At 30.6% G+C, this 23,590-nt stretch overlaps 3 protein-coding genes across 3 annotated transcripts; 2 read left to right on the top strand and 1 right to left on the bottom strand.

Moving 5' to 3' along the window:
* Positions 1–1,566: 1,566 nt before the first annotated feature.
* LOC7471618 (protein RGF1 INDUCIBLE TRANSCRIPTION FACTOR 1) lies at positions 1,567–5,123 on the bottom strand. The gene is made up of 4 exons (XM_002303312.4): positions 4,473–5,123; positions 2,887–2,961; positions 2,658–2,798; positions 1,567–2,207 (listed from the first exon to the last, which is right to left on the bottom strand). Exons 1-4 carry the CDS (start codon positions 4,761–4,763, stop codon positions 1,905–1,907), a joined length of 810 nt encoding a protein of 269 aa, XP_002303348.2. The 5' UTR covers positions 4,764–5,123; the 3' UTR covers positions 1,567–1,904.
* A 12,062-nt stretch (positions 5,124–17,185) lies between these two features.
* Positions 17,186–19,942, top strand: LOC7456071 (polygalacturonase QRT3). Its single transcript, XM_024597243.2, has 3 exons — positions 17,186–17,460; positions 17,612–17,839; positions 18,765–19,942. The coding sequence occupies exons 1-3, from the start codon at positions 17,287–17,289 to the stop codon at positions 19,848–19,850; spliced, it is 1,488 nt and encodes a 495-aa protein (XP_024453011.1). The 5' UTR covers positions 17,186–17,286; the 3' UTR covers positions 19,851–19,942.
* Positions 19,943–20,936: 994 nt separating this feature from the next.
* On the top strand, positions 20,937–22,538 carry LOC7471617 (polygalacturonase QRT3-like). The gene is made up of 2 exons (XM_002304232.4): positions 20,937–21,176; positions 21,480–22,538. Exons 1-2 carry the CDS (start codon positions 20,937–20,939, stop codon positions 22,536–22,538), a joined length of 1,299 nt encoding a protein of 432 aa, XP_002304268.3.
* The last annotated feature ends 1,052 nt before the right edge of the window (positions 22,539–23,590 follow it).

Raw genomic sequence — 23,590 nt, 5'->3', positions numbered from 1 at the left:
AAAAAGACTCATTAAGGGTAAAATGGTTATTCGCCATTAAAAAATAAAACAAAGAAGCTCTTCCTTCCTTTTATATACTGTCAACTGGGCAGAAGCATAATAGAAAAAGAAAGAAAAGAGAAAGTAAGAGAGAAAGAGAGAAAAGTAAGGGAAAAACATAAGAAAAAAAATCAAAGAAAAAAGAAGAAAGGTGAGAGAATAACCTCGTAAACTTACAAAGTCCAACTTATAAAATACTAATCTAAGAAAGAATCAAGTGAAGGAATGAGGAATTGAGAGAAAAAAAAAATTTAATTACTTTATTTTTCAATTAACGTTAGATTGTTATTTTATCCCGGTTAAGGAGTTATTACAATATCAATTCAGATTCGATTATAGATGAATTTTATTCCACAAAATATCAAAGGATGTAACTTTGATAGCGAATTTATTTTTACTTTTACTTCAATTTTATACTTTTAAATTTATTTTTTAATATTTTGAGTAGTATATTTGAATTAAAACTTTATTGTTAACTTCATAAATTCATGTACATGAGTTAATAATAGATATTGAAAAAAATATATATATTTATTTAATAGCCCAGAACATAAAACATTCCTGACTCCGTCCTTGTTGGTAATGTATTGATGGTTGAAAGAAGTAGGTTAAACTCTTTTATGTAAGCATTATTCGAACAGAAATTGTTTAAAATTTAATTTTTTTTAAAAAATTATTTTTTATATATTTTTTAAAATTATTTTGATGTGTTGATATTAAAAATAAATTTAAAAAATAAAAATATTATTTTAATATATTTTAAAATAAAAAAATATTTTAAAAAATAATCACTAAAAAAACTCTTGTACACTCGCTAAAGTGATGTTTATGGAGTACTCTATAAATCACTTCTCATCTAGACTATGTTTCGTCTCATCTATGAATTTCTTTTTCAATTGTACGATCCTTGGCTATGTCTCCATACCCTTCAAGCCCTAGGAGGCATGCCGACAATTCTAATCAAGATTATTGGCCAATTATATGACCAAATAATCAAGCTTTTCGACCACAACGACGTTGGTCAGAACAAAATATCTCTATTCCACCAACTTATCAATAAATGAATTGTTCAACAATCTCTGGTCAATCACCAATCTTTTCAATCTTCACCAAAGGTTCGAGCCAGTGCCAACTGACTCTTGCAAGAGAAAATCACTAATCTTCAAGCTCCAAATTAATAGGAAGATTACTGCATACAGCTCTATTTATTAGTAAAACTCCAAGACAGGCTCAGGTGGGCATCTCAATTTATTTATGTCTATTCACCATTTTTGTACTCTTTTAGAAGTGAATAATCAAGGCGAAAAATCAACATGTCCGAGACTGGCTTAATCAGCAAAGAGACAGACCATGCCCAGGACTAGAATTGAGCTAAGAAATTTGGCTAACTGTCAAAAGTTCTCGTGTTCGATAATCTGACATGATCGGTTGGGGGAGAGGTTTGTGACCTTAAGATAAAGGAAAATTTTACACTTAGTCCTGAAAAAAACAACCAGAAAAGGTAAGAACAATTAGAATCGGATACAATTTATGCAAACAACATATATATGTATATACGAGCAAATTCCATTACATGTACGCAAAATTGGAGTGAAGAGCCTAGCCAGCTTTCAGATAGACGTATAACCTCTCTATCACCACCTAAAGTCAGCAATGGAAATGCCCGGGCTAATTCCTATCCTAATAAGGCTTACCAAAGAAAAAAAAACGGAAGTAAATCCTTAAATAAACATTCCATGCAATTTCTGAGTCATGCTAGCTAACTATACTGATTGATTTAGAACATGGCCACCCTCAAGACAACAGATTAGCGATTATATATATATAAACCGCCCTCTTTCTTTCTTTTTGAATTTTGTAGACAATTACGAGAGAGGAGCCCTATGAGGAGATCCCTTTCTCCTGCTGCTCAGAGAGAAGAAATTCCCCGGAAGAAAGCCACTTTTTTTCTCCTTCTTTCCTAGGACCTCCGGTTCATTGGAGCATGACGAGCCTCTGTGTTGTGATGGGTTCTCAAAAATGGAGCTCGGGGTAATTTGACCATCATCATCAATAATTTCAGAGCCGTCCATCCTCAATCCCTCAAATTGGGAAAATGCAAAATCAGATTCATCAATCCTGTAAAGAATAGCCGAGAGATCATCCCCTTGATCCACCAAGTGATTAACCTGCATTAAGTGTACATTTCTAAGTCAATGAGCATTAAGGCCAAAAGAGGAAAGGAAAAAAAAAGAGCCCCCTAAATGGAACGTGACAGAAAAATGGAGACTTCATAAGAAAACAATTTGTAATCTGAAAGCAAAAAAATCTCTAGAATTTCAAGCAAATTTTACTTCTACTGGAGACAACTGAAACCCACAAACCTAATACAGGTAAGCTAAAAACACATCCACTCGGGAGAGAGTTTAGTTAACGTCACACACAACGATTCCCTTTTTGGCATTCGTATTGCAACCGAATCAATAAGGTAATTACTCCCCTTTTACACACACACACACACACAAAATCCTATCCAAAATGAGTGTCTGTAGACTTTTATAGTTTACAATGTGTGCGCGCAAATTTAAAAACTTCTGAAAACCCATATTAATAAAATTAAAATGACTAATCAAATAGACCTTGCATGAGAGAGAGCAGAAATGGAATGGATCTTGGAGTATCCTGTCGCAAGTGAAGCAATTGTTGGATGAACCCTTGCAGGATCTTGACTGTGGTCTCTGATTCAAGAATATCACTTTGGCACTGTTTATTGTATAGGGCTGTCGAACGAATAACAGCAGCTGATATCATTATCTCATCTTTTTTATTTTCACATAAAGATCACTCGATTGTTTCGAAAATAATTACCTGAATATAAGAACAGTCAATGAGCTTCTCAAGATCCCCCAATCGAACAACATCATGGTAAACATATCTTCTCACCTGTTACATGCATGGTATCTCAGTAAAGCTTCTCAGTCAAAAGAAATTATGTACTAAAATGGCCATCCAATATTTGAGCACATCATATGGAATTCTCCCTATGGAGTCAAAAATCATTAACAAGAGAGTATATGAATTGTCATCAATGAAGTACAAACCAATGTCGTGAAGGCAACGGACATGTGAACTTACAGCATCTTGGGGTACAGAACTGTAATTATTTCCTGAAAGTGATGTAGACTTTTACCCCACCAACTTAAATTCTAGGTGAAAAGGTTAGGCAACCAGCCTCTCTCATCACAAGGAAAAAAACGAATAGCAAATGAGTTGAGCAGAGAATAAATTATGAACCCGAAGCTTTTATACTTGTATATATTGTACAAGAAAATGAACAGTAAAAAATACGGTCAAACTTTCGCTTTCTTGAAAGCAACAGGTGAGGAACCTTGGCAGAGAAAATGGATAGAAAAGAAATCTCCCACATAAGGGAAACAAACCGAACCAAAAGGTGGGAATCAAGGGAGACAAGATAACCCATTTATGGACACCATATACACTACAATAAAAAAGTTAAAATTTCATGATAGAATCAATCTTAAGAAAATCTTGGTAGAAAGAAAATATGTATAAGTGAATCTTGGATTCTCATAGATGGGAATTATATAAAAGAAAGAAGAAAAACCAGAACATATGTTCGATTTGCTCAATGTACAGAAAGGAAATTGACCTTGAATTGTTAGCTTGTTTTTATTCTCAGACTTTTAGAGTGCTCGATTTCACAGATTTTTATATGTATTTATATAGGGGGAGAGAGTAATTAGAGATGAACCACATACATGGGGATAAGAAACTATTAAATGATGAGAATTGGGAAACAGAAAGACACATGCCGATATATAATATTCAGAAGCTAAAAAAATAAAAATTCCATGACGTTCTTTGAACAAGACTTCTGCATCAAAAAATCCAGAGAATTATAGAAAACTTCCTCCAAATATTTTAGCATGCAAAGAAACATCCACAATTGTGCAGACTAAAAAACTGCAAAACCAGAGTTCATGGAAGAGACAGAAGAAATATGGCACCTAAACAGAATTTTAAGATTTCTTAATTAATTTCAAAGAATCATCAAGAACTCATCAAGTAATTCAAGGTGACAAGTCAAGAAAACCTCTGTAAAAGGAGCAAAAAAATAAAGTTCGAAAAAAGAGTTTAAAATTGAAAATTGAATGTGAATCACACGGGGTGTAATTGACTGTGAAAGGAAATTATGAACTCAAAGAAAAATCCCCTTGCACATGAAGAACTTCAGGACAAAAAGAAAAAAGAGAGAAAAATAATGAATACCCATTACCCACCAAGGAATCAAGGATTTTTCTATCTGAAAAAGAAATCAAAGCCTTTAAAAAGATCAGATTTTGAGAAAACGGTACAGTTATTTATGGGTGTAAGGGGGCATGCATATGCACAAGGAATTCTGATAGCCAGCTATGTAGAAATGAACGGTGTACCTGGAGGAGGGGATGAGAGCGATGAGAAGGAAGGCAGTGAGGGCAGATACTAAGGCAACAGAGCAAGCAAAAGACGTTCTTCTCATTCTTTCTGCGACTCTCGTGGACCCCACAACCTCCGAAGAATGTCTCTGCCATCAATCCTTCTAGCCATGCAGGCTTCATACTCTTACTGCTCATCATCATCATCATTTCATCATCATCATCACCACCTCCAACTCCATTTCTGCTCCTTGATGATGTATTATTATGATTACTATTATTATAATTGTACCTTCTCTCTCTCACCATCTCTCGCTCTACTTTTTTGGAACTTGTAATTCAATATGGACACCGATGATCTTGATAAAAACAAAAAAACAAAAAACAAAAAGAGTAGAGGAATTTTAATTAAAATTTTAAGAGCTCCCTTCAAAATCTTGGAGAAACCCTACATATAATTCTAATACTCTATGAAATGCAAATGGCCTAGGAGTGTGTATATGTTCTCCTCTATTTAAACTCAGTAGCTTCCAGAATTATTGTCGTTTCTAGCTTGAAGAGAGATAAAAATGAAGGAATCACTAAAGTTAAAAACTTTTTGAGAGGGTGCGTGTGGTACTGTATATAGGTGAGAGAGTGTGTGTATGGGTGCTTCTGTGTTTCAGGGTGGGTGTTTGGGATAACAATGGCTGACGTTTTTTAAAGTGTATTTTTATTTAAAATTATATTAGGATAATAATTTTTTTATTTTTTTAAATTTAATTTAAATATTATCATATTAAAATAATTTAAATATTTTAAAAAAAATCAAACTTTTTAAAACTTATTGATTAAGAGTGAGGGGGAGGATGCGTCCTCTTAGGCTGAGTCACTATTTAGGATAAAATTGGTTATAGATAATAAATAAATAAATGTAAATGAAAATTAGAGAGAGGAGGAGGAGAGACCAAAAGCCCAGTTACAGTGGGAAGATATTGAGGTTTTTTGGCAAAGTAATTACTGAAAAGAAAGAAAGAAATTATGAAAATGGGAGGATGGTGAGGTGTGTGTGATGGGGAGTGGTGTAAATTGCGGGAAGACAGCCCACCAATCCGTACCTTGTCTTCTTTTCTTCTGCCTAATGCCTACAACACAGCTTTGGCTTTGATTTGAGCGCTCCTACCTATGATAAATGAGCACCCAGCCAGCCAAACCACACCACTTTTACCCAAATGACCCTGTGTGCGCGCCCGCCCGCCCTTGTTTCAGAGCTGGTGTAGTGTAGCAGTGGCTTATAATTTATTTTTAAAATATTTTTTTTATTTAAAAGTATATTAAAATTAAAATTATTTATTTTAAGAAAATTATTTATAACTTAATATAAAAATAATAAATAAAATTAACTTAAAGTAAAAATTTCTAAAATTTCCAAAATTAAAAAAACAAGCGAGGTAACTTCTTTTCTTAATAAGGAGTGAAGCAAATCTATCTCGCAATATTATATATTCCAAAACACATGTTTCTTACCAAAAAGTAAACATTATTATTTTTTTCATTTATTCTATTATTACTCATTGAAAATTAAATTTATATTTTTTTTATTCAATTAAGTTTAAAAAAATACAGTGTAATAAAGATAAAGCTAGTAGACAAGTTGGCATAATCATATTTAGGATTTTTTTGTTTTCGTGGCTGGGCTTTGTATATGGGACCCATCGAAAACTAGTTTTTTGTGGTTGAGTTTCGTGTATAATTAGGTTATATTAAACCTTAATCCCAATCACAAAAACAAACACACTATAATCTTTATAAAAAGTAAATCATTATCATAACATGATAAGTTCCAAAAACAAAGACCTAAAAGGTATAATGCTTGGAGGGTTGTAAAGTGAAAACACTGTGATTTGTAATTATTATTTTTTTCCTCCAAATTCTATCTACATTTATCATTTAACTTTTTTATTTTTTATTTTATTTTTTCACATTATATTTATTAAGGATTGAGTTTGATAATTTATTTTGATTTATTTTTAACCGAGTTATCTCAGAGTCAAAAAGTCATTCCAGCATTGAGAGGATGCTCAATTTTGCACAAAAAGATTTTGTTTATGAAAAATTATAAACTAAGGTACCAAATTTGAAAATGAGGGGAAAACACGACCTTTTTTGACCTCGTATTGTTTGTTGAGCGTCTTTTGAAAAACAAATGTTTTGAGATTTTTTTTCAGATTCTATTTTGGTCCTTTTAGTTTGAAAAATTATATTTTTTATCCAAAACTTCAATTTGTTCACATCTAAGTCCCTTGTTTGGGAGAGAAAAAAAAATTCATCAAAAAAACAAAATAGAAGAGAGAAAGTGATTGGTTTTTCACTTCCGAGAAAAAATACGTGTTTTAGTGCTGATGGATTTATCCGGTAAGATAAGTTCTATTGATGTGTTTTTTACCCTTCATCTTGAAAAAAAAAATGGATCGATATTGGGAATAATTTTTTAATAAAATTTGTGTTTTGGAACCAATTTTATAGGTATTTTAGATTTAAAATTTGATTTATTGAAGTTTTAAGATTTTAAGGTTTTGTTTAGGTGTTTTTAAGAGATGATAGGTTAAAGATAAGTTTTCATGGTCTGAAAACTCAAACTTTGATTTTAAGCTCATTGAAGGTGACCAAAGAACATGGTTGGCAATGACAGTAGTTCACTCCATCAAAAACAAAAACAAATATATCCTGGCACCAACAAATCTCAGTTTTTTTTTTTTTTAATTTTTATTACTTTTTTAATTAATACCCTTCTGTTTTATATATTTTTTACTTTGCGTTAATTTTTTTTATATTAAAATAATACTCTGTTTTTAAAATTATTTACTTCACCTTTTAGAAATTTCAATTATTTGTTCAATTTTTTTTATTTTTATAATGTTTAAAAGAGATTATTATAATTTATCTTTTTTTTTTATAATTGATAAAAATAAACTGTATTTGCACAATATATTTATAGAAACAAAAATCATTTGTTCTTGGTAAGAAAGAATAACCTCTAGGACTAAAAAAAAGTATAAATTAAAAGGAAATGTCAACGTTAAATACTTGTATATTTATTTGTTTTTATCGTATCAACAGCAAAACACTCAACTGATTAGTTATATATAGAACAATATTAACAGTGAAATTGTCAAAAGTGTATTTATTATAGTGGTCGCTAATTAATTTCTTACTGAAATTTGCCATTTTAAGCAGCATTAACCCATCCACATTCAAAGTTTAAAAATATAACAAAACTATTATATTTTTGTCAAAAGTATTATATTTATATTTTTCAAAGCTCGGTAGGTAGATCTTCACATCTATTATTTAAAATGCAAAAAGTTTTAAGATTGTAGTTGATTAATGTTTCGTGGCATAAATAATAAATATAAAAGATATAAAAATATATTTTTTCGAAGATATCAAAATACATATATAAAATAAATTTGTTTCTAGCACAATTTTAAAATGAATTTTTATATTTTTTAAATAAAAAATACGAAGAAACATGTTTTTTATATATTCATCATCTCCGTGCTTTCTTCTATAGACAATAATCAAATGTTTTTTTTTTAATCTTTTCTTTTATAACCTTTGTCTTTTCTTATGATCCTTGATAAGAAGTTAGTTTGTGTATGTGCATTTCAAATATAGAATAAATAACTTAATTTAATGAAAATTGGAATAAAGATACTTTCTAGTCACAAATTGAAAAAAGAAAAAAGAATTGTATATTATTCGGCTTTTAAAATTAAATTTTGCAGTAATATTTTACAATTCCTAGTCTATTAACACCACACTAATGGGTATGGCTAGATAAATGTAGCTACACCCCTAAAATACTATTTATTATAATTGTATTTTATATTTTTTGCTTTTTGCTTTTTTTTTTCTTCAATTTAAACCTTTAACAACTCAATTTTTATTTTTATATTTAATATTTTCTCAATTTTATTCTTAAATATTAGGTTGTTTTGGGAATTGTGTTTTTTTTATTAGGTTTTATATTAGTCTTATAAATTTAGTTTTTTTTCCTCTATTTCTAACTTCAATACTAGATCTGTTGGAAGTGAGTCTTCATAATTTTTTTTTTTATTTGTAGTTCATATTTATCTTGATCTTATAACCCAAGTCATGAATTTAATAGATTAATCTGAGTTAACTCGGGTTTTTTTTTGTTTTCTAATTGATTTTTTTACGACTTTATTTTTTAATATTGGGTTAGTTAAAAATTTAGTTTTATGACTTTTTTATTTGCTTCTCATGAGATTATACTAATCTCATAACTCAAGTCGTGAGTCTACCGTGTTGATTGAAGTTGATTCTATTTATTTAAATTATTGAAAGTAATAATATACAAAAAAAACACGCTATGAATATTATGTTAAATTTTTTTGAAATGACTGACAGCGACATTGAAGAACGATCTAGTTTTGACCTCAATATTGAACGAATCGTGCATGATAAATTATTGCTAAAAAAACCAGATTTTTTAAATAGAGGACATCATACTTTAAATCTATCCTCCTCCTCCTCTTCTTCTTGGTTTTTTTTTGCCGAGAAAGACAGTAGATCTTAATTTAAAATGTTGTAGTGTTAACCGTTGTAATTTGTAAAGAACTTTTCAATAAATAAATGTGAAAATAAATCACTCAATCATGAGGTTTAAGTATTTTTAGATTTAATTCAAACTCAACCATCAAATCAAAATATCGACAATCATTTTGACCCATGGCCTCCACAAATTCTAGAATCCAAACTACCTGACAACATTTAGAGAGAGTGCAAATAAACGTTATCCTATATAAAAAATATATAAAAATACAAAATAATATAAAGTTGAGAATACATCACCCGCTAAAAATATTTTGAATATAATTTAGACCCAGCTTTTTAATTGAATACACTATATAAATCTCTTGTACTTATTGTGACCACGTACTTTAACAAGTTATTGCAAGAGAATTTCTTCATTAAGAAAATTGAACCGGGAATCACCATTTTATCAGCGTATGCTCATTGGTAATATTTAGAGTGATGTTAATGAACTGGTGATGAGACAATCTTGAAATCCTAAAATGTTTTTGAGGATATCTTGGAAAAAAGAAAAGAAAAACCAAATTTTTTTTTAATTAACTTGGTGTCCGGGCCAGTTTGCGCGCATTTCAACTAATCTCATGGGCCCTGAAGTTAACGACCATATAAGCTTACAGTGGTTATCATATTAACAACCATATGACTCAAACTTAAAACCACTGGAAAAAACTATAATCTTTACCATGTCTTTGCATGTGTCCTTATCTCTTTTAGAACTCTAAGTTATAAAGATAATCAGTCTGTTTATTTTTATGTTTTAAAAGTATTTTTTTAAAAAGTTATTATTTTTTTATTTTAAATTAATAATTTTAGGTGTTATCTTATTGTTTTGATGTGATATATTAAAAATAATTTTTTAAAAATAAAAAGTATTATTTTAATATAATTTAAAGTAAAAATTACTTTAAAAATTAACCACTATGACCATTCAAACACGACAAAATCAGTGGTGACTAGGTCTTTTGAAGTCAAACAAATTGATATTTTCTCTTTTCCAAATGCCACTGTAGCGAGCCAAAATCCTTAAATAAGAAGAAGAGATCATCTTGAACAGTTTTGTGATATGAACTAGAAAAGTTGAATGATAATCATGATTCTGGGGTTTGTCTTTGCCCTTTCCTATCCCAATTTGTTGTGTCTTACCGATTCTTTTAAACATGGGAAATCCCAAATCACAAGAAGAGCTATTATTTTCTGTAAAATAGGATGTCCTTTCAGTATTTTAGGGTTTAGATAGGAGTGGTCATTTTGTCCCTATCGTCCTTATACACAGCAACTCTCCTCGGTTTGAAAGCTTGTCATATGACATAATGTCGTGCACATGTATGATACGGTCGGCCCTCGCTCTTTTTTTTTTTTTTTTTCTATCCTTAATTTCGCCGGGATATTTTTGTTTTGTTTTTCTGCCTGAGGAACAGTATATTAACGTGGGCTGCAGTTTTTATATTCGTTTAATTCATCGAACTACTAAATTTAATAAATTGAGCGTATTGAATTACTCAAAACACCCAATTGCAGCCTTTCTGTCTATTAATTTTGGAAGGCGTGTCCCATTTTAATCCCCACCAAATCTCATATTAACTGGAGTAATTAAACTCCACCAGTGAATTAGGGTTTTATATGTCCAGCCCACAAGGCCAGAGTTCAATCAATTGAGAAGACTGATTCAATTTTTATTTATTAATATAAATATTAAATTAATTTATATATACCTCAACTAATTTTATAAATTTTAAAATTAATAATTATATAAACATCTAATAATTTAAAAGGACTCAAACTCATAATTATTAAGAGGCAAACTTAAGATCTGATTAGTTGAGTTATCCCTCGATATTAAACGAGCTATGTTTTCTTTAAAGGAGTGTCTGACCTTCTGAACAAGAGGTCTAATTTGAATGAATTTGATGGATGATGTGTCTCCAATTAATCTGTAAATATTCTTTATTGTTTGATAAAAATAAGTGATTTGGAAAAAGAAATATCATTGAATTTTTTAAGTACGATTCGGAAAATATTGCTGTAAAAGTTCCATTAATTTGAGCCGAGGAAAACAGAGGAACTGAGGAAGAATACCAAAGAGCACGCCGAACATCGGGTCGCAGCAGACAGGAATAAAAGAATATGGACGCCAATTTTCTTCTTGGGCCGTGGCCCCTCTAGGATTAATTTAGATTGATCCATTTATTTTTGTTTTTCTTAGAAAAGGATTATAAAAACTAGAGCCCAATTTTAAATTCATCTTCGTCACCGAATCGAACACAAAAATCAAAGACTATCTCAAACTCATCTTCCTCCTCTGTGATCTATATCACTACCACCATCTTCTCTATATTTAACTCTCGGAAGTGTGAAATAAAAGAGAATTACAGGTGATTGAAAAATATGTCGAGGTTTACAAATTATATCAAGTTATGTGATAGATCATCCGAGTTTGACCAGTCAATTGTAACTCTAATTTTTTATTGCGTAAAACTTGGCTAAAACCCTGTATCATTGGGGCCACCCATCAGGACAGCCTAAGTTAATACTATAAGGTATTATCTCCGGTTTTGAAAAAGAAAAAGAAAATTTGCATGCAACTTTTATATATATATATATATATATATATATATATATATATATATATTAGAACAATCTAATTTCAGAATATTTAAAAAAATATTAAAACTTAAATCAACCTAACATGCAAAATTGATAAGCCTAATCCTGATCCAAATCTTAGGCTGGATTAGAAGTTGGGTTGGATCATATAACTATGTTCAAAATTAAAACTTAATGGATGCTAGTTTATTATTTCGTCCTTATTGAAAGCCCATTTAAAGCCGAAGGCCTGAATCCCAAAATATTCAAGGCCGTCAAACAAGCTGAAAATGAAAGATCCGTTGAATTATTTATTTTTTCCGATTTCTACCACTAAACTGAAAAGTGTTAGACAACCATTATGTTAGATTTATCTATTTTAGCTATTAAATATTATATGAAAATCGTGTCTTTCTTTAAAAGTTGTCAAAAAATAATAAAAAAATTCATAAAAGAGCTCCATATTAATTTCTTGGTATTTTTTTTATCAGACATTTTTATATGATTAAGCTTGATTTCTTGATAATTTCTTTTCACCAAATTTTGGTATTATTTACATTTTATAAATAAATATGTACAACATAAATGCTATTTTATGAAAAAAAAAATGGAATGAAATGTAATATGAGGGGTGCAAAAAAAAAATCCTAATTGAAATGAGAAAAAATTTATTCAAAAGATATTGAAAAAATAATGTGTAGTTATTCATGGGTTAATGATCTGTCGCCCTCAAAATGGCTGGCTTTCTTGTATTGGGGTGTTCCAGTTCGATCGCGATCGTTGTACCATGTTACATAAAATATGTGAATTGGTTTTTCAATGGTCCCTCAAAACAGTCTTTTGATAATTTATATCCACGTTTATGATTATCTAGGTAGTGTTTAGTTACTATTATGAGATAAAAAAAACATATTATTTTACTTTTAATATATATTAATATATATTGTTACCAAACTTATATGTTTTAAAAAATAATTAGATATTATTTTTTTTCACTTTAGTTTATATTGAGTGTTGAAATTAATAATATTATAATAACCGTAGTTATAAAACTAGGACTGACTTTACTGGTTGACTCGGGCCTGAACTTGTTCGAGTTTAAAAAAATAGAGGAAGAATTGATTCGACCTGACCCATTCAAAAACCTAGGTCAACCCGTGATAAAACACGGGTCAAAAACTTGACTCGTGACATGAACCTTGTCTCGGGTAGACTCCCGAGTTGGATTTTATAACTATATTAATAACCACTTTTATCCATATGTTGAATCGAGTAAACTTGTGTTGAACCTCTCGACCTGTGACCTGGGTCATGCCCCGGTTGACCCCTAAGTTAGGTTTTAAAATTATGATAATAACAACTTTTATCCTAACATTGACTTAGGTTAACTCGGGTTGACATTCTTGATCTGTGACCCGGACCTTGTCTAGGGTTTACCTTCGAATCAAGTTTTCAAACTATGATAATAATCATTTTTATTTTATATTGACTCGTGTCAACCCAACTTGACCATTCTAATATGTGACCCGAGCCTTACCTTGGATCAACCCCCGAGTCGAGTTTTAAAATTATGACAAGAACCATTTTTACCCTTATGTTGACTCAGGTCAACAATTAACCCCACTCGTGACCTGGGCTTTGCTCCAAATCGACCGTTGAGTTGAGTTTTAAAATTATAATAATAGCTATTTTTATTCTTACATGTATCTGGGGGATATTTTTGAGATTGAGAGTTTTTTACAAGGATATTTTAGGAATAAAAAATAATAAATATTGTCTCTGGAGACATGTCCTCTCTGTACCTCATGTTTTGGAAGTACAAAAATTTATTCAAAAAAATCTTAAAAACAGATTTATTTTATGTCTCTGTTTGTTTCTTCAACTAAACACATTTTTATTTTCACTGTATTATTCTATCTTTTCTATTTTAGAATAATAACCAAACGCTTCCCTATACCTATAATTAAATTGCTTTTCCTTAACTATAAATTATAACTTAAGACTACACCATGTATTAATAATTGAATAAAACATAAAAGAACATAAAACATAAATAAATATATAAAGGAACACAAACTAATTAAAGCTAGATTTTTTTAGGGGGTATACAAATGTATTAATTGTTTTTCAAAGTGTTTTTTTACTTGGAAATACATTAAAATAATATATATATTTTTTAATTTTTTAAAACTCATTTTTAATATTAGCATATCAAAACGATCCAAAAATATAATTTTTTTTTAAAAAAAACATTTTTAAATTTTTTAAAAACTCTAGTTGAAACGTTGTCCCAAACATATACCTAGTGGTCTGAAATTTATTAGCTCATTGATTCATTTACCGTTAGTTTAATGAACCAAATCATTAATTTGAATAAGTGATATAGTTTTTTTTTTTCCTTAAAAGAGTGTTCATAGGTTACCACGTTTTTTTAAGAAAATTTGAAAGTGCTAAATTAAAGAAAAAAAAGGGAAGAATATCCTTTGAAAAAAATCCTTATTTTGTTGTCAACTAAACTCCTAATTTGATATTCTATACATTTGAATTAATCTTACAAAGATTGTGTGTGTGTATAAAGATTAGAAAAAAATATATCATTGACTTACATTATGTTGGAGGTCAGATCAAAATTTTTAATGTAAAAAAATATTCAAGCATTACTAATGTGTTTTCTAATAAAAAAAAAGTAAATTATAAACTCAAAACATGATGCATATTAGACAACATATTTTTAAAATATTAATATGGTGACATATTTAATGTTATTTCTTTTCAAATATTGAGATGACGACATATTGGATCCATCCAGGTTAACTTAACAAATCTGCGATCCAGATTATAAGACTGTGATAACTTTATAGAAAGCAAATAAGAAAACTTATGAAGGTTAATTCCTGGTTAACTAAATGTTGAATGATGAAATTAAAAAAAAAAGAGGAAAAAAACTACCTGAATCAATCTGGGTTAACCTTCCATACACGCAACCAGAGTCATGAGATCAGGATAACTTCATATAAAATAAATTAAAAAAAAAATACAAAGTCCAATTTTCAATCAACTGAATATTGAAGGATAAAGTCGAAAAACAATCAATTAAAAAAAAAGTTAGGAGTTTCTGTTCGAGATTTGTTATATTTGTCTATTTAATTTATAATTATTTTTTCTATTTAGATTATACCTCTATAAGATATTTTTTCTAGTTTATTTATGACTTTTATTGTTTTTCCTTTATTTTCAAGTTTTCTAATTGGTTTTGTTTAGATTTTAGGTTTATTTAAGGATTTGTAAACCTCTTAAAGAGAAAGACTACTTGAAAAATAATATTAAATGATAAAATTGTGTGTTAGGGCTTCCATGTGATCGTTTTTTTTATTCTATATTCTTGTGTTTATTATCTTTAATGTGTTGCTTTCGCCTACTTCAATTGATATCAGAGCCTACAATCCAAGTTATTTGCTTGCCAAATAGAAAAAAAAATATTACAAGAAAGATAAAGCAAATATAGAGTTTTTGTTAACATACGAGTATGTTTTAAAAATTATCCAATTAATTAATAATAATATAGGTAACCCTATGATATTCCGATGTTTGCTTACCCTTTTTGCACACCATTAATTTCATTTTCAAGTAAAACTATACAAACATCTCAAACAAAACATACCGAAAAGGCGAAAACATCTTACATAAAAAGAAAGCAATTAATGTGTTATAATATCATATCTTTTATATGGCAATTCCATCTATCATCAAGGCTACATCAATTCATATTAATTTTTTTTTTATCATTTGTTGTTTGCAGACCTTTCTTTAAGTCTTAAGTTTTTAGTTATTCCTTTATGAAGAGATTTATCTAGAGGATTGCAGTGACGAATGCAGTTTTATATATAAGAATTGCAATATCTAGACTATATAATAAACAACTTGTTTAGAATCAAATCACTTGCTGAATTAAATTCAGATTATAAGTAAATTTGAATTAATAATTCTTTATAATTTATAATTTTTATGTTTAGAATAAAATATTAAATTATAAAATTAAATTAAATTATAATTTTTGGAATACCATTAGAATTGAATTGAATTGAATTAATAATCTTAACTATTTAGCCTATAATTTAGAAATCATTTTTGTTATAAAAATCATTTCCTTTTGTTATAAGAATTCTTATATTTATTTAAAATGACATAAAATATAAGCATTTTAAATAAACCTATCTCATGTTAATTTTTATTAAATATTTTCTGAAAAATATCAAAAAATATATATTTGTTAAAAAAAATTTCAATCAAAATTCTTTCATTGGAATGTTGAGAAAAAAAATTTCTAGAAAACAAAAACAAAAAAAGAAAAGAACAGAAAATATTAATAACATATTTTATAAGGAATAAAAATATCTTGATGAGGTTTGAGGCCATAGAGAAAGAAAAGATGCTATGCTGCAATGGATTTTTAAGAGAAAAAAAAGATAAAAGAGAGAGACAGAGTAAAAATAGAATTTGTGTTATTATGTTTGTATTTTTAAAATATTACTTTCAATGTTAATTTCAAGAAATATTATTATAAAAAATCAAAAGTTCTCCCATATGATTTACCTCTGTATTTTTAATAAATTAAATTTTATTTAAAATTCAAATTAATACCTAAAAAATACTCAAAATAAAAATTCATTTAACCCTATAAATTTAATTTAATTTATGAGGGGTTCCTAGCATAGTTATTAAACCCGGACCGGCTTGACAGGTTGACCGGAGACCAAGTAGACCCGGCGGCTGGACCGGTTCGGGTAAGACAAAAGATCGAGATGAGCAAAAATCTGGTTGACCCGTGACCCCCGACAAAACCTGGTTGAGACTTGTTTTTTTTTTTTCAAATGTGTTTTTTCTTCAAACCATAGACCTCTCTTTATTTATATATATATATTAGTTGATTATTAATTCCTTTTAAAGTTTAATATATAAATAGTAGAAGAATGTTTTATTTTTTCAATATTAAATTTGAAACCTTTTATATATAAAAAATAAAACATTCTTCTACTATTTATATATTAAACTTTAAAAGGAATTAATAATCAACTAATATATATATATTCTATATTTACAAAAAAAACATTATTTTTTTAATGTGGGATTTGAAGCTCTTTAATATATATACTTTATGTTCACAAGAAAAAAGTTATATTTTTTTAATATGTGATAAAAAAACTTTTTGATTTAAATACTTTAACTTAAAAAGATAACATACTACTAATATAATCTTTTTTTAATGTAAGATAAAAAAAATTTTGAAATAATTTTTTAAACTTCAATAACATGTATATTTTTCTAACATATATATACATTTTTCTAACATATAAATTTGAAATAATGTAAGATAACATACTACTAACATAGATTTTTTTTTTAATTTTTTTATATAAAATATTAAAATTTTAATTTTTTTTTAATTTTTTTAAAATTAATTAAAATTAATCTAAGTTAATTTAATTTAATTTAAGTCAACTTGTATAAACCAAAATCGGACTATAGTATGGTTACCAGAGGAACTATAGTTGGTTGGCACTTTTTAAGAAAGAGAGAACATTTCAAACGACCTTGCTCCTCTCTCTCTCTCTCTCTCTCTCCCCGCCTGTCTCCAAATCTGGGGTTGAAGATGGCCTTAAAAAACATCTCAACGCTGTGCTTCCTTTTGTTGTGGTCGGTGCAAGAAACAACTTGTTTCATCAAGAAACATAAGCTGATAGAATTCCAAGCAAAGCTTCAAGAAATGGTGGCCTCAAGCAGTCCCATTCCACCACCTTCCCCGGCCGTCTCACAAACCAAACAGGTAGGAAGTCATTTCCCCCTCCAATTATATGTATAACTGGACAGTACAGCACTATATTTGTATGTTTAGATATTCGTGTGTTTTTGACACACACACACACACGTCGATGCATTTTTATTGATATATATATATATGAATGTTCATTTTTAAGAGTGGGAGAGTGTTTTATCCAATTGGCTATGGAGCGGATCCAACTGGGGTTCAAGACAGCAGAGATGCCATATTAAATGCTTTGAATGATGCCTTTCAAGTGCAAAATGGGCTTCAGTTGCTCCCTGGTGTGAATGACTTGGGTGGTGTTGTAATTGATTTGCAAGGTGGAAACTACAAGATCAGCATGCCCCTCAGATTTCCTGCTTCTGGTGGAGGCAACGTTGTGGTTAGACTAATTTGCTTTTCCTTTCTCTGAATATACACATGCCAAATGCTATCAATGATACAATGTGTTTATTTAATTCATTACAACGTATTTAAATCCTTTAGGGCGTATATTTCTTTTCTCTATTCACTTTTTCATGTGCAACCGTAATTATATGTTCTTGGACTTTTACAGTGGTCGGAACGGTAGACCTTGGAAAGAAACTTGAAGATATTGAGGCAACTTTTGCATCCTTGCATGTGGGTCTGTGCCACATTACGATTTTGCAGTTTTCTGCATGAGAAGCATTAAATAAGACAGCTCTTGTGCTTTATAATTTTTAATTTTATTAATCCTTCCAGTATCTCATCCTCTATAAATGCTTCCAATGTAATCCGAGTGTACACTTCAACAAAAGGTACTGCTATATGCAGAGCAGTGGTTGGGTTGGGTAGAAATTTTCAATGTAGAAATAAATGAACTTACAAAAATTGGTTACTACCTTTTCTCTTGAATCACCGAAATTCTGGTCATAATTTTCATCCATTCTAAAACACCAGAAAAAAAAAAATTTGTATAATTATGATCATAATTTTAATTGATGTTTTTTTAGGGGAGGGGGGATTTTAGTTTCGTTTTTGTTTAGCAATTAGTGAATAGTTCTCTCACATGGAGAATAAATTCTTTCAGGTTGAATTTTAAAAGAATCATACAAATATGAATTGGCTTTAAACCCCAAAAGATACTGCAGGAACCATAGCCACTCATCATCGACATTAAACCTTCCAAGGTTGCAATACTTATTGGAGCTCCTCATTGAGGTTATGGTCACTCTGCGGGCGCCTGATTATCATAGCACTTAAGAACATGTTTTAATATTCATTTATGCTTTCCATTTTCTCATTCACAAGCATTCTGAGATATGTTGGTGTGCTCAAATTATTAGGTAAAAGGAGGAACTTTGCGAGCATCGGACATATTTCCTGGCGATCGGCATCTCATAGAAGTATGGTCACAGAATTCTCAAGTACTTGATAAAAGAAACAAGGTACATGATCCAAATGGTTTCTCTGCTGGAAAATTACAAAATGGCGCCATCCTCTATGAGGACATCACCTTCCGTGACATCCTTTTCGATTCGGGATATAGAGGAGGAGGGATTTTCGTTGTCAATTCAGCCAGAATTCGAATTAACAATTGCTTCTTTTTACACTTCACAACAGAAGGAATTTTAGTCCAAGGAGGCCATGAGACCTTCATATCTAGCTGCTTCCTAGGACAACATTCTACAGTTGGAGGGGATCCAGGTGAGAGAAATTTTTCAGGCACCGCAATTGACCTTGGGAGCAATGATAATGCAATCACAGATGTTGCTCTGTTTTCAGCAGCCATTGGTGTGTTATTAAGGGGTCAGGCTAACATTCTCACAGGGATACACTGCTATAACAAGGCAACCGGCTTTGGTGGTGTAGGAATTATGGTGAAATTATACGCATCACTGACTAGGATAGATAATTGTTACTTGGATTATAATTCTATAGTCATGGAAGACCCTGTTCAAGTTCATGTTACTAACGGGCTATTCTTGGGAGAGGGCAATATAGTTTTAAAAGCGATCAATGGCAAAATTTCTGGAGTAAATATTGTGAATAATATGTTCAACGCAGATCCAAAAGGTACGACTCCTATTGTAGGATTAGATGGGACATTTACTAGTATTGATCAAGTGCTCATTGATCAGAATGATGTAGTGAGTGGCATGAAATACAAATCAACAGTGGGGAAGCTAACAGTGGCCGGAAATGCAACGAAATGGGTCGCAGATTTTTCTTCGGTTTTGTTGTTTCCTAACCAGATTAATCATTTTCAGTACTCATTTTACATTCACGGAATGCCTAATGGGTTCCCAATTCATGCAATAACAAATGTGTCAAATAATGTAGTTGTCGTGGAGAGTGACAAATTGGTCAATGCTGTGGTTTCTGTGATTGTTGATCAATGTAATATGGCTGGTGAGAGTAATGTTATGTAAATTTAGTCGTTGTAATTCTCTTAAAATCATCGAAATCATTAAGGAGACTCAGTGGGTATAAATTAAAGCCTAGAATCATGGGTTGTCTGCTACTTCATGCTCTCTCTCTCTCTCTCTGTATATATATATATAGACTGATGCAAGCTTTTAGACTTTTACCGTTTGCATCTTCTCTACCTCGGTCAAACAATGCTTACTGTATAAAATATAAAATAATAACCACTACTATTTCTTTCGAACTTTAACTTATAGAAGTTGATGAAAGAACAATTAAAGATAACCAAGAAGCTTCTGATAAAGAAGCAGAAACACATTGCGCAGTCAGCGCATGCTTTCAACTTACACCTCGATAACTTACAAAGGATCTCTGTTCATGTGTGGTCCTAGTGGTGCAGCATTGCTCTTTTCGTTGTAAGAAAGAAACCTAATTAAACTAAAGGATATTTACTAACTAGCATGGCATAGCCTAATCCAGTATTTTCCATCCCATCCGTAATAACAGCAATAATGACCATAGCAACAGCGCAAGCAAATCATCATCCAGTAACAATATGGTCATATTAGAAACGACAGATAGATGAACTCGTAGAAGGATTATCAATACAGAGAAGCAAGTCCAATACAAATCCATTGGTTCCACAAAAAAGGCCAAGAAAATCAGCTCAACCGAACATTTTTCCTTACCTCTTGCTCACCCATATATATAAATGTGTGCCTTGGTGCTGTGATTTCTTCAAAAACCAGCTACGTACAACAGCTGCACATATTCTGTGATTTATCACCGAAAATTGTTGTAGCTGAAAATAATGAGAGGTTTCTTGGTATTCTGCTTGTTAACCCTATTGCCGGTACAACAAACGAGTTGCTCCAACCAACAAGAAAAGCAACTAGAATTTCAAGAAAAGCTGCAAAAGTTTACCACCTCTTGTCATTCATGTCAAAAGCACAAAACTTCAAGCAATAAGGTAGTGAGAGATATTTGACAAGGTCGAGGCTATTGATATTAATCCCCTAAGAATATACCAACTTCTCCTTTTAATTTTCACTAAATTGAATGATATATATATATAATTTTTTTTTCTCTTAATGCGTGTTTTTTTGAAGGAGAGAGTATTTTATCCAATTAAATATGGGGCGGACCCAACTGGGGAGCGAGACAGCAGTGATGCCATATTGAAAGCTTTAAGCTACGCATTTCAAGTGCAAAATGAGCTTGAGTTGTTGCCTGGCATCAATGACTTGGCTGGTGTTGTGATTGATTTGCAGGGTGGAAACTACAAAATCAGTAAACCCATTAGGTTTCCAGCTGGTGGAGGCAATATCCTGGTGAGTATCCCGTCCTGTTCATTCTTATCCATAAACAGCGATATTTTACATATCGATCATCTTTTTTAGAATGTACATAATAAGTAGCACTAGCTTCTGAACTGATTAAAAAAAACACTTCCTGATCATTTTTCTCTTTAGACTAAATACATTTCTATATTTATTATAAATTAATCCCTGTAGCTATCAAACTTAATTACTTGCTATATTATCAGAGATAATTCAAAAAAGGCCACAATCTTCCACTGAAAATGAAACATCTTTTCATAATATAACAATCGAGCATGTTGACTAATCCATAAGGTACACGCGGGAACTTTGCGGGCATCTGACGATTTTCCAAGCGATCGTTACCTCGTTGAACTGTGGTCACCAAGTTCTACGGTTGTTCCCAAACCTTCCAATATCCATCCCGACGGGGGAGAGAAAAAAAATGTTGGGATATACTACGAGGACGTCACCTTTCGGGACATCCTGTTCGATTCAAGCTATCGCGGAGGGGGAATGTTCATAATTGATTCAGCAAGAACTCGCATACATAATTGCTTCTTTATCCACTTCACAACCGAAGGAATTCTAGTCCAAAAGGGCCACGAGACCTTCATATCAAGTTGTTTCCTAGGTCAACATGTAACAATTGGTGGTGATCCAAAAGAAAAAAACTATACCGGAACTGCCATTGATCTTGCAAGTAATGATAATGCAATCACAGATGTTGCCATTTTCTCAGCTGCTATTGGAGTATTATTAAGGGGTCAAGCTAACATTCTTACCGGGGTACACTGCTACAACAAGGCAACTGGGTTCGGTGGCGTAGGGATTTTAGTGAAACCACAAGGATCCTTGACTAGGATGGATAATTGTTACTTAGATTGGACAGCTATAGTCATTGAAGATCCTGTTCAAATTCATGTGACTAATGGTTTCTTCTTGGGAGATGCTAACGTAGTGTTAAAAGCAGCCAAGGGTAAAATGTCCGGGGTAACCATTGTGGATAATATGTTCAAATCGGATGCAAATTCTATGAATCCTATTGTTCAATTAGATGGGAATTTTGCTAGCATTGATCAAGTGGTGATCGATAACAACAATGCCGTCGGTATGACCGTGAAATCAACGGCCGGGAAGTTAACAGTGCCTGGAAATGGGACAAAATGGGTGGCAGACTTTTCATCCATATTAGTATTCCCAGATCGGATTAATCATTTCCAGTACTCTTTCAATTTTCAAGGGGTTCCTGTGGCATTCCCAGCACACGGAGTGACCAGTTTATCAAACAATGTGGTGGTTGTCGAGAGTGACAGAAGTGTTAATGGAGTAGTTTCTGTTGCTGTTGATCAGTATAATAGGAAGGGAGAGTAGAGATTGAAATTGTTCTAAATATTTATAATATTCAAATGGTTATTTTTGTGAATCCACTAAATGCATATATATAGCTTATTTAAGATTTGTATTTGATAATGCTTAGTTATGCAATATTTTTTTTTACAGTATAGAAAGTAATTAGTTGTATCCTGACTCTATTTTCATCAAAAATGAAAAAATTTATGGTATTTAAAAACTAATTAATGATATTTTATTAGTTATTTTTTAAATTTATTTAAAAAAAAAACAAATACAAAAAAAAGAAAAGAAAAAAAATAACCCATCCAAAATAATAAAAGTATAGCTATCTTTCTTCTAATTATAGCTATTTTTTTGTAAAATAGATTCAGAAAATAATAAATAAAATATCATTAATTAAATCTAATTTTTTTTTTAAACATGGGCTATCAAGTTTGAGCCTTGACCCTTGGGCCCAGAGGAATTAAAAATTTAGTGCCGGTTAATCCGCATGAGTAGCAATTGCGAAACAAGAAGCCCATATTGTTTGGTGACGTAGACCTACTTGGGCGGCTTGATGATTCGTTGAATGAGGTAAATCCACAAAAATGCATGTTCTGATGTGACGGACGGCAGGCTCTAGTTTCCTTCCGATTCATTATAATTATATAATATTATATTAATTATGTTGATAGCAGAGTTATTGACTTATTGGGGCTTGTGTGATTTATGAAGGACAAAACGGCGTGGTTTGTAATGGAGGATTGAATAGTTAATGGAGTGATTGGAGCCATGGTGGAGATTGTAGGAAAGATAGAGAAAGTGTGGTTGCAGACTTACAGTGGAAAAAATGTCGATTAAAGCATCAACGGTAAGAGAGTAAAAGGAAAAGAAAGAAAAAAAAAATGGCTTCAATTTTTTTTTTTGTGCTTCTCATATATTTAATCTCTTTTTTTTTTAATAAAAAATAATTTTTTGAAAATCAGTTTTTTTACTATAACTAAGTTATGTATTTATTTACCATTAGAAAAATCAATCAATAAAAAATATTTTCTGGTAAAAAAAAAATTTGGTTTTTAGAATTTTTTTTT

This window comes from Populus trichocarpa, chromosome 3 (genome assembly GCF_000002775.5).
Source record: "Populus trichocarpa isolate Nisqually-1 chromosome 3, P.trichocarpa_v4.1, whole genome shotgun sequence".
In the NCBI taxonomy this organism is placed as follows: domain Eukaryota; kingdom Viridiplantae; phylum Streptophyta; class Magnoliopsida; order Malpighiales; family Salicaceae; genus Populus; species Populus trichocarpa.
This window is presented reverse-complemented; position numbering and strand designations above follow the sequence as displayed.

Excerpts from the sequence above, each read along its gene's own strand:
- LOC7471618 (XM_002303312.4), bottom strand. The coding sequence starts at position 4,763 with ATGGTGAGAGAGAGAAGGTACAATTATAATAATAGTAATCATAATAAT. Across the intron at positions 2,799-2,886 it reads TTGACTGTTCTTATATTCAG|CCCTATACAATAAACAGTGC; the intron begins GTAATTATTTTC and ends TTCGTTCGACAG. Across the intron at positions 2,208-2,657 it reads TCTGCTCTCTCTCATGCAAG|GTTAATCACTTGGTGGATCA; the intron begins GTCTATTTGATT and ends CACTTAATGCAG.
- LOC7456071 (XM_024597243.2), top strand. The coding sequence starts at position 17,287 with ATGGCCTTAAAAAACATCTCAACGCTGTGCTTCCTTTTGTTGTGGTCG. Across the intron at positions 17,461-17,611 it reads CCGTCTCACAAACCAAACAG|AGTGGGAGAGTGTTTTATCC; the intron begins GTAGGAAGTCAT and ends TTCATTTTTAAG. Across the intron at positions 17,840-18,764 it reads CTGGTGGAGGCAACGTTGTG|GTAAAAGGAGGAACTTTGCG; the intron begins GTTAGACTAATT and ends TCAAATTATTAG.
- LOC7471617 (XM_002304232.4), top strand. The coding sequence starts at position 20,937 with ATGCGTGTTTTTTTGAAGGAGAGAGTATTTTATCCAATTAAATATGGG. Across the intron at positions 21,177-21,479 it reads CTGGTGGAGGCAATATCCTG|GTACACGCGGGAACTTTGCG; the intron begins GTGAGTATCCCG and ends CTAATCCATAAG.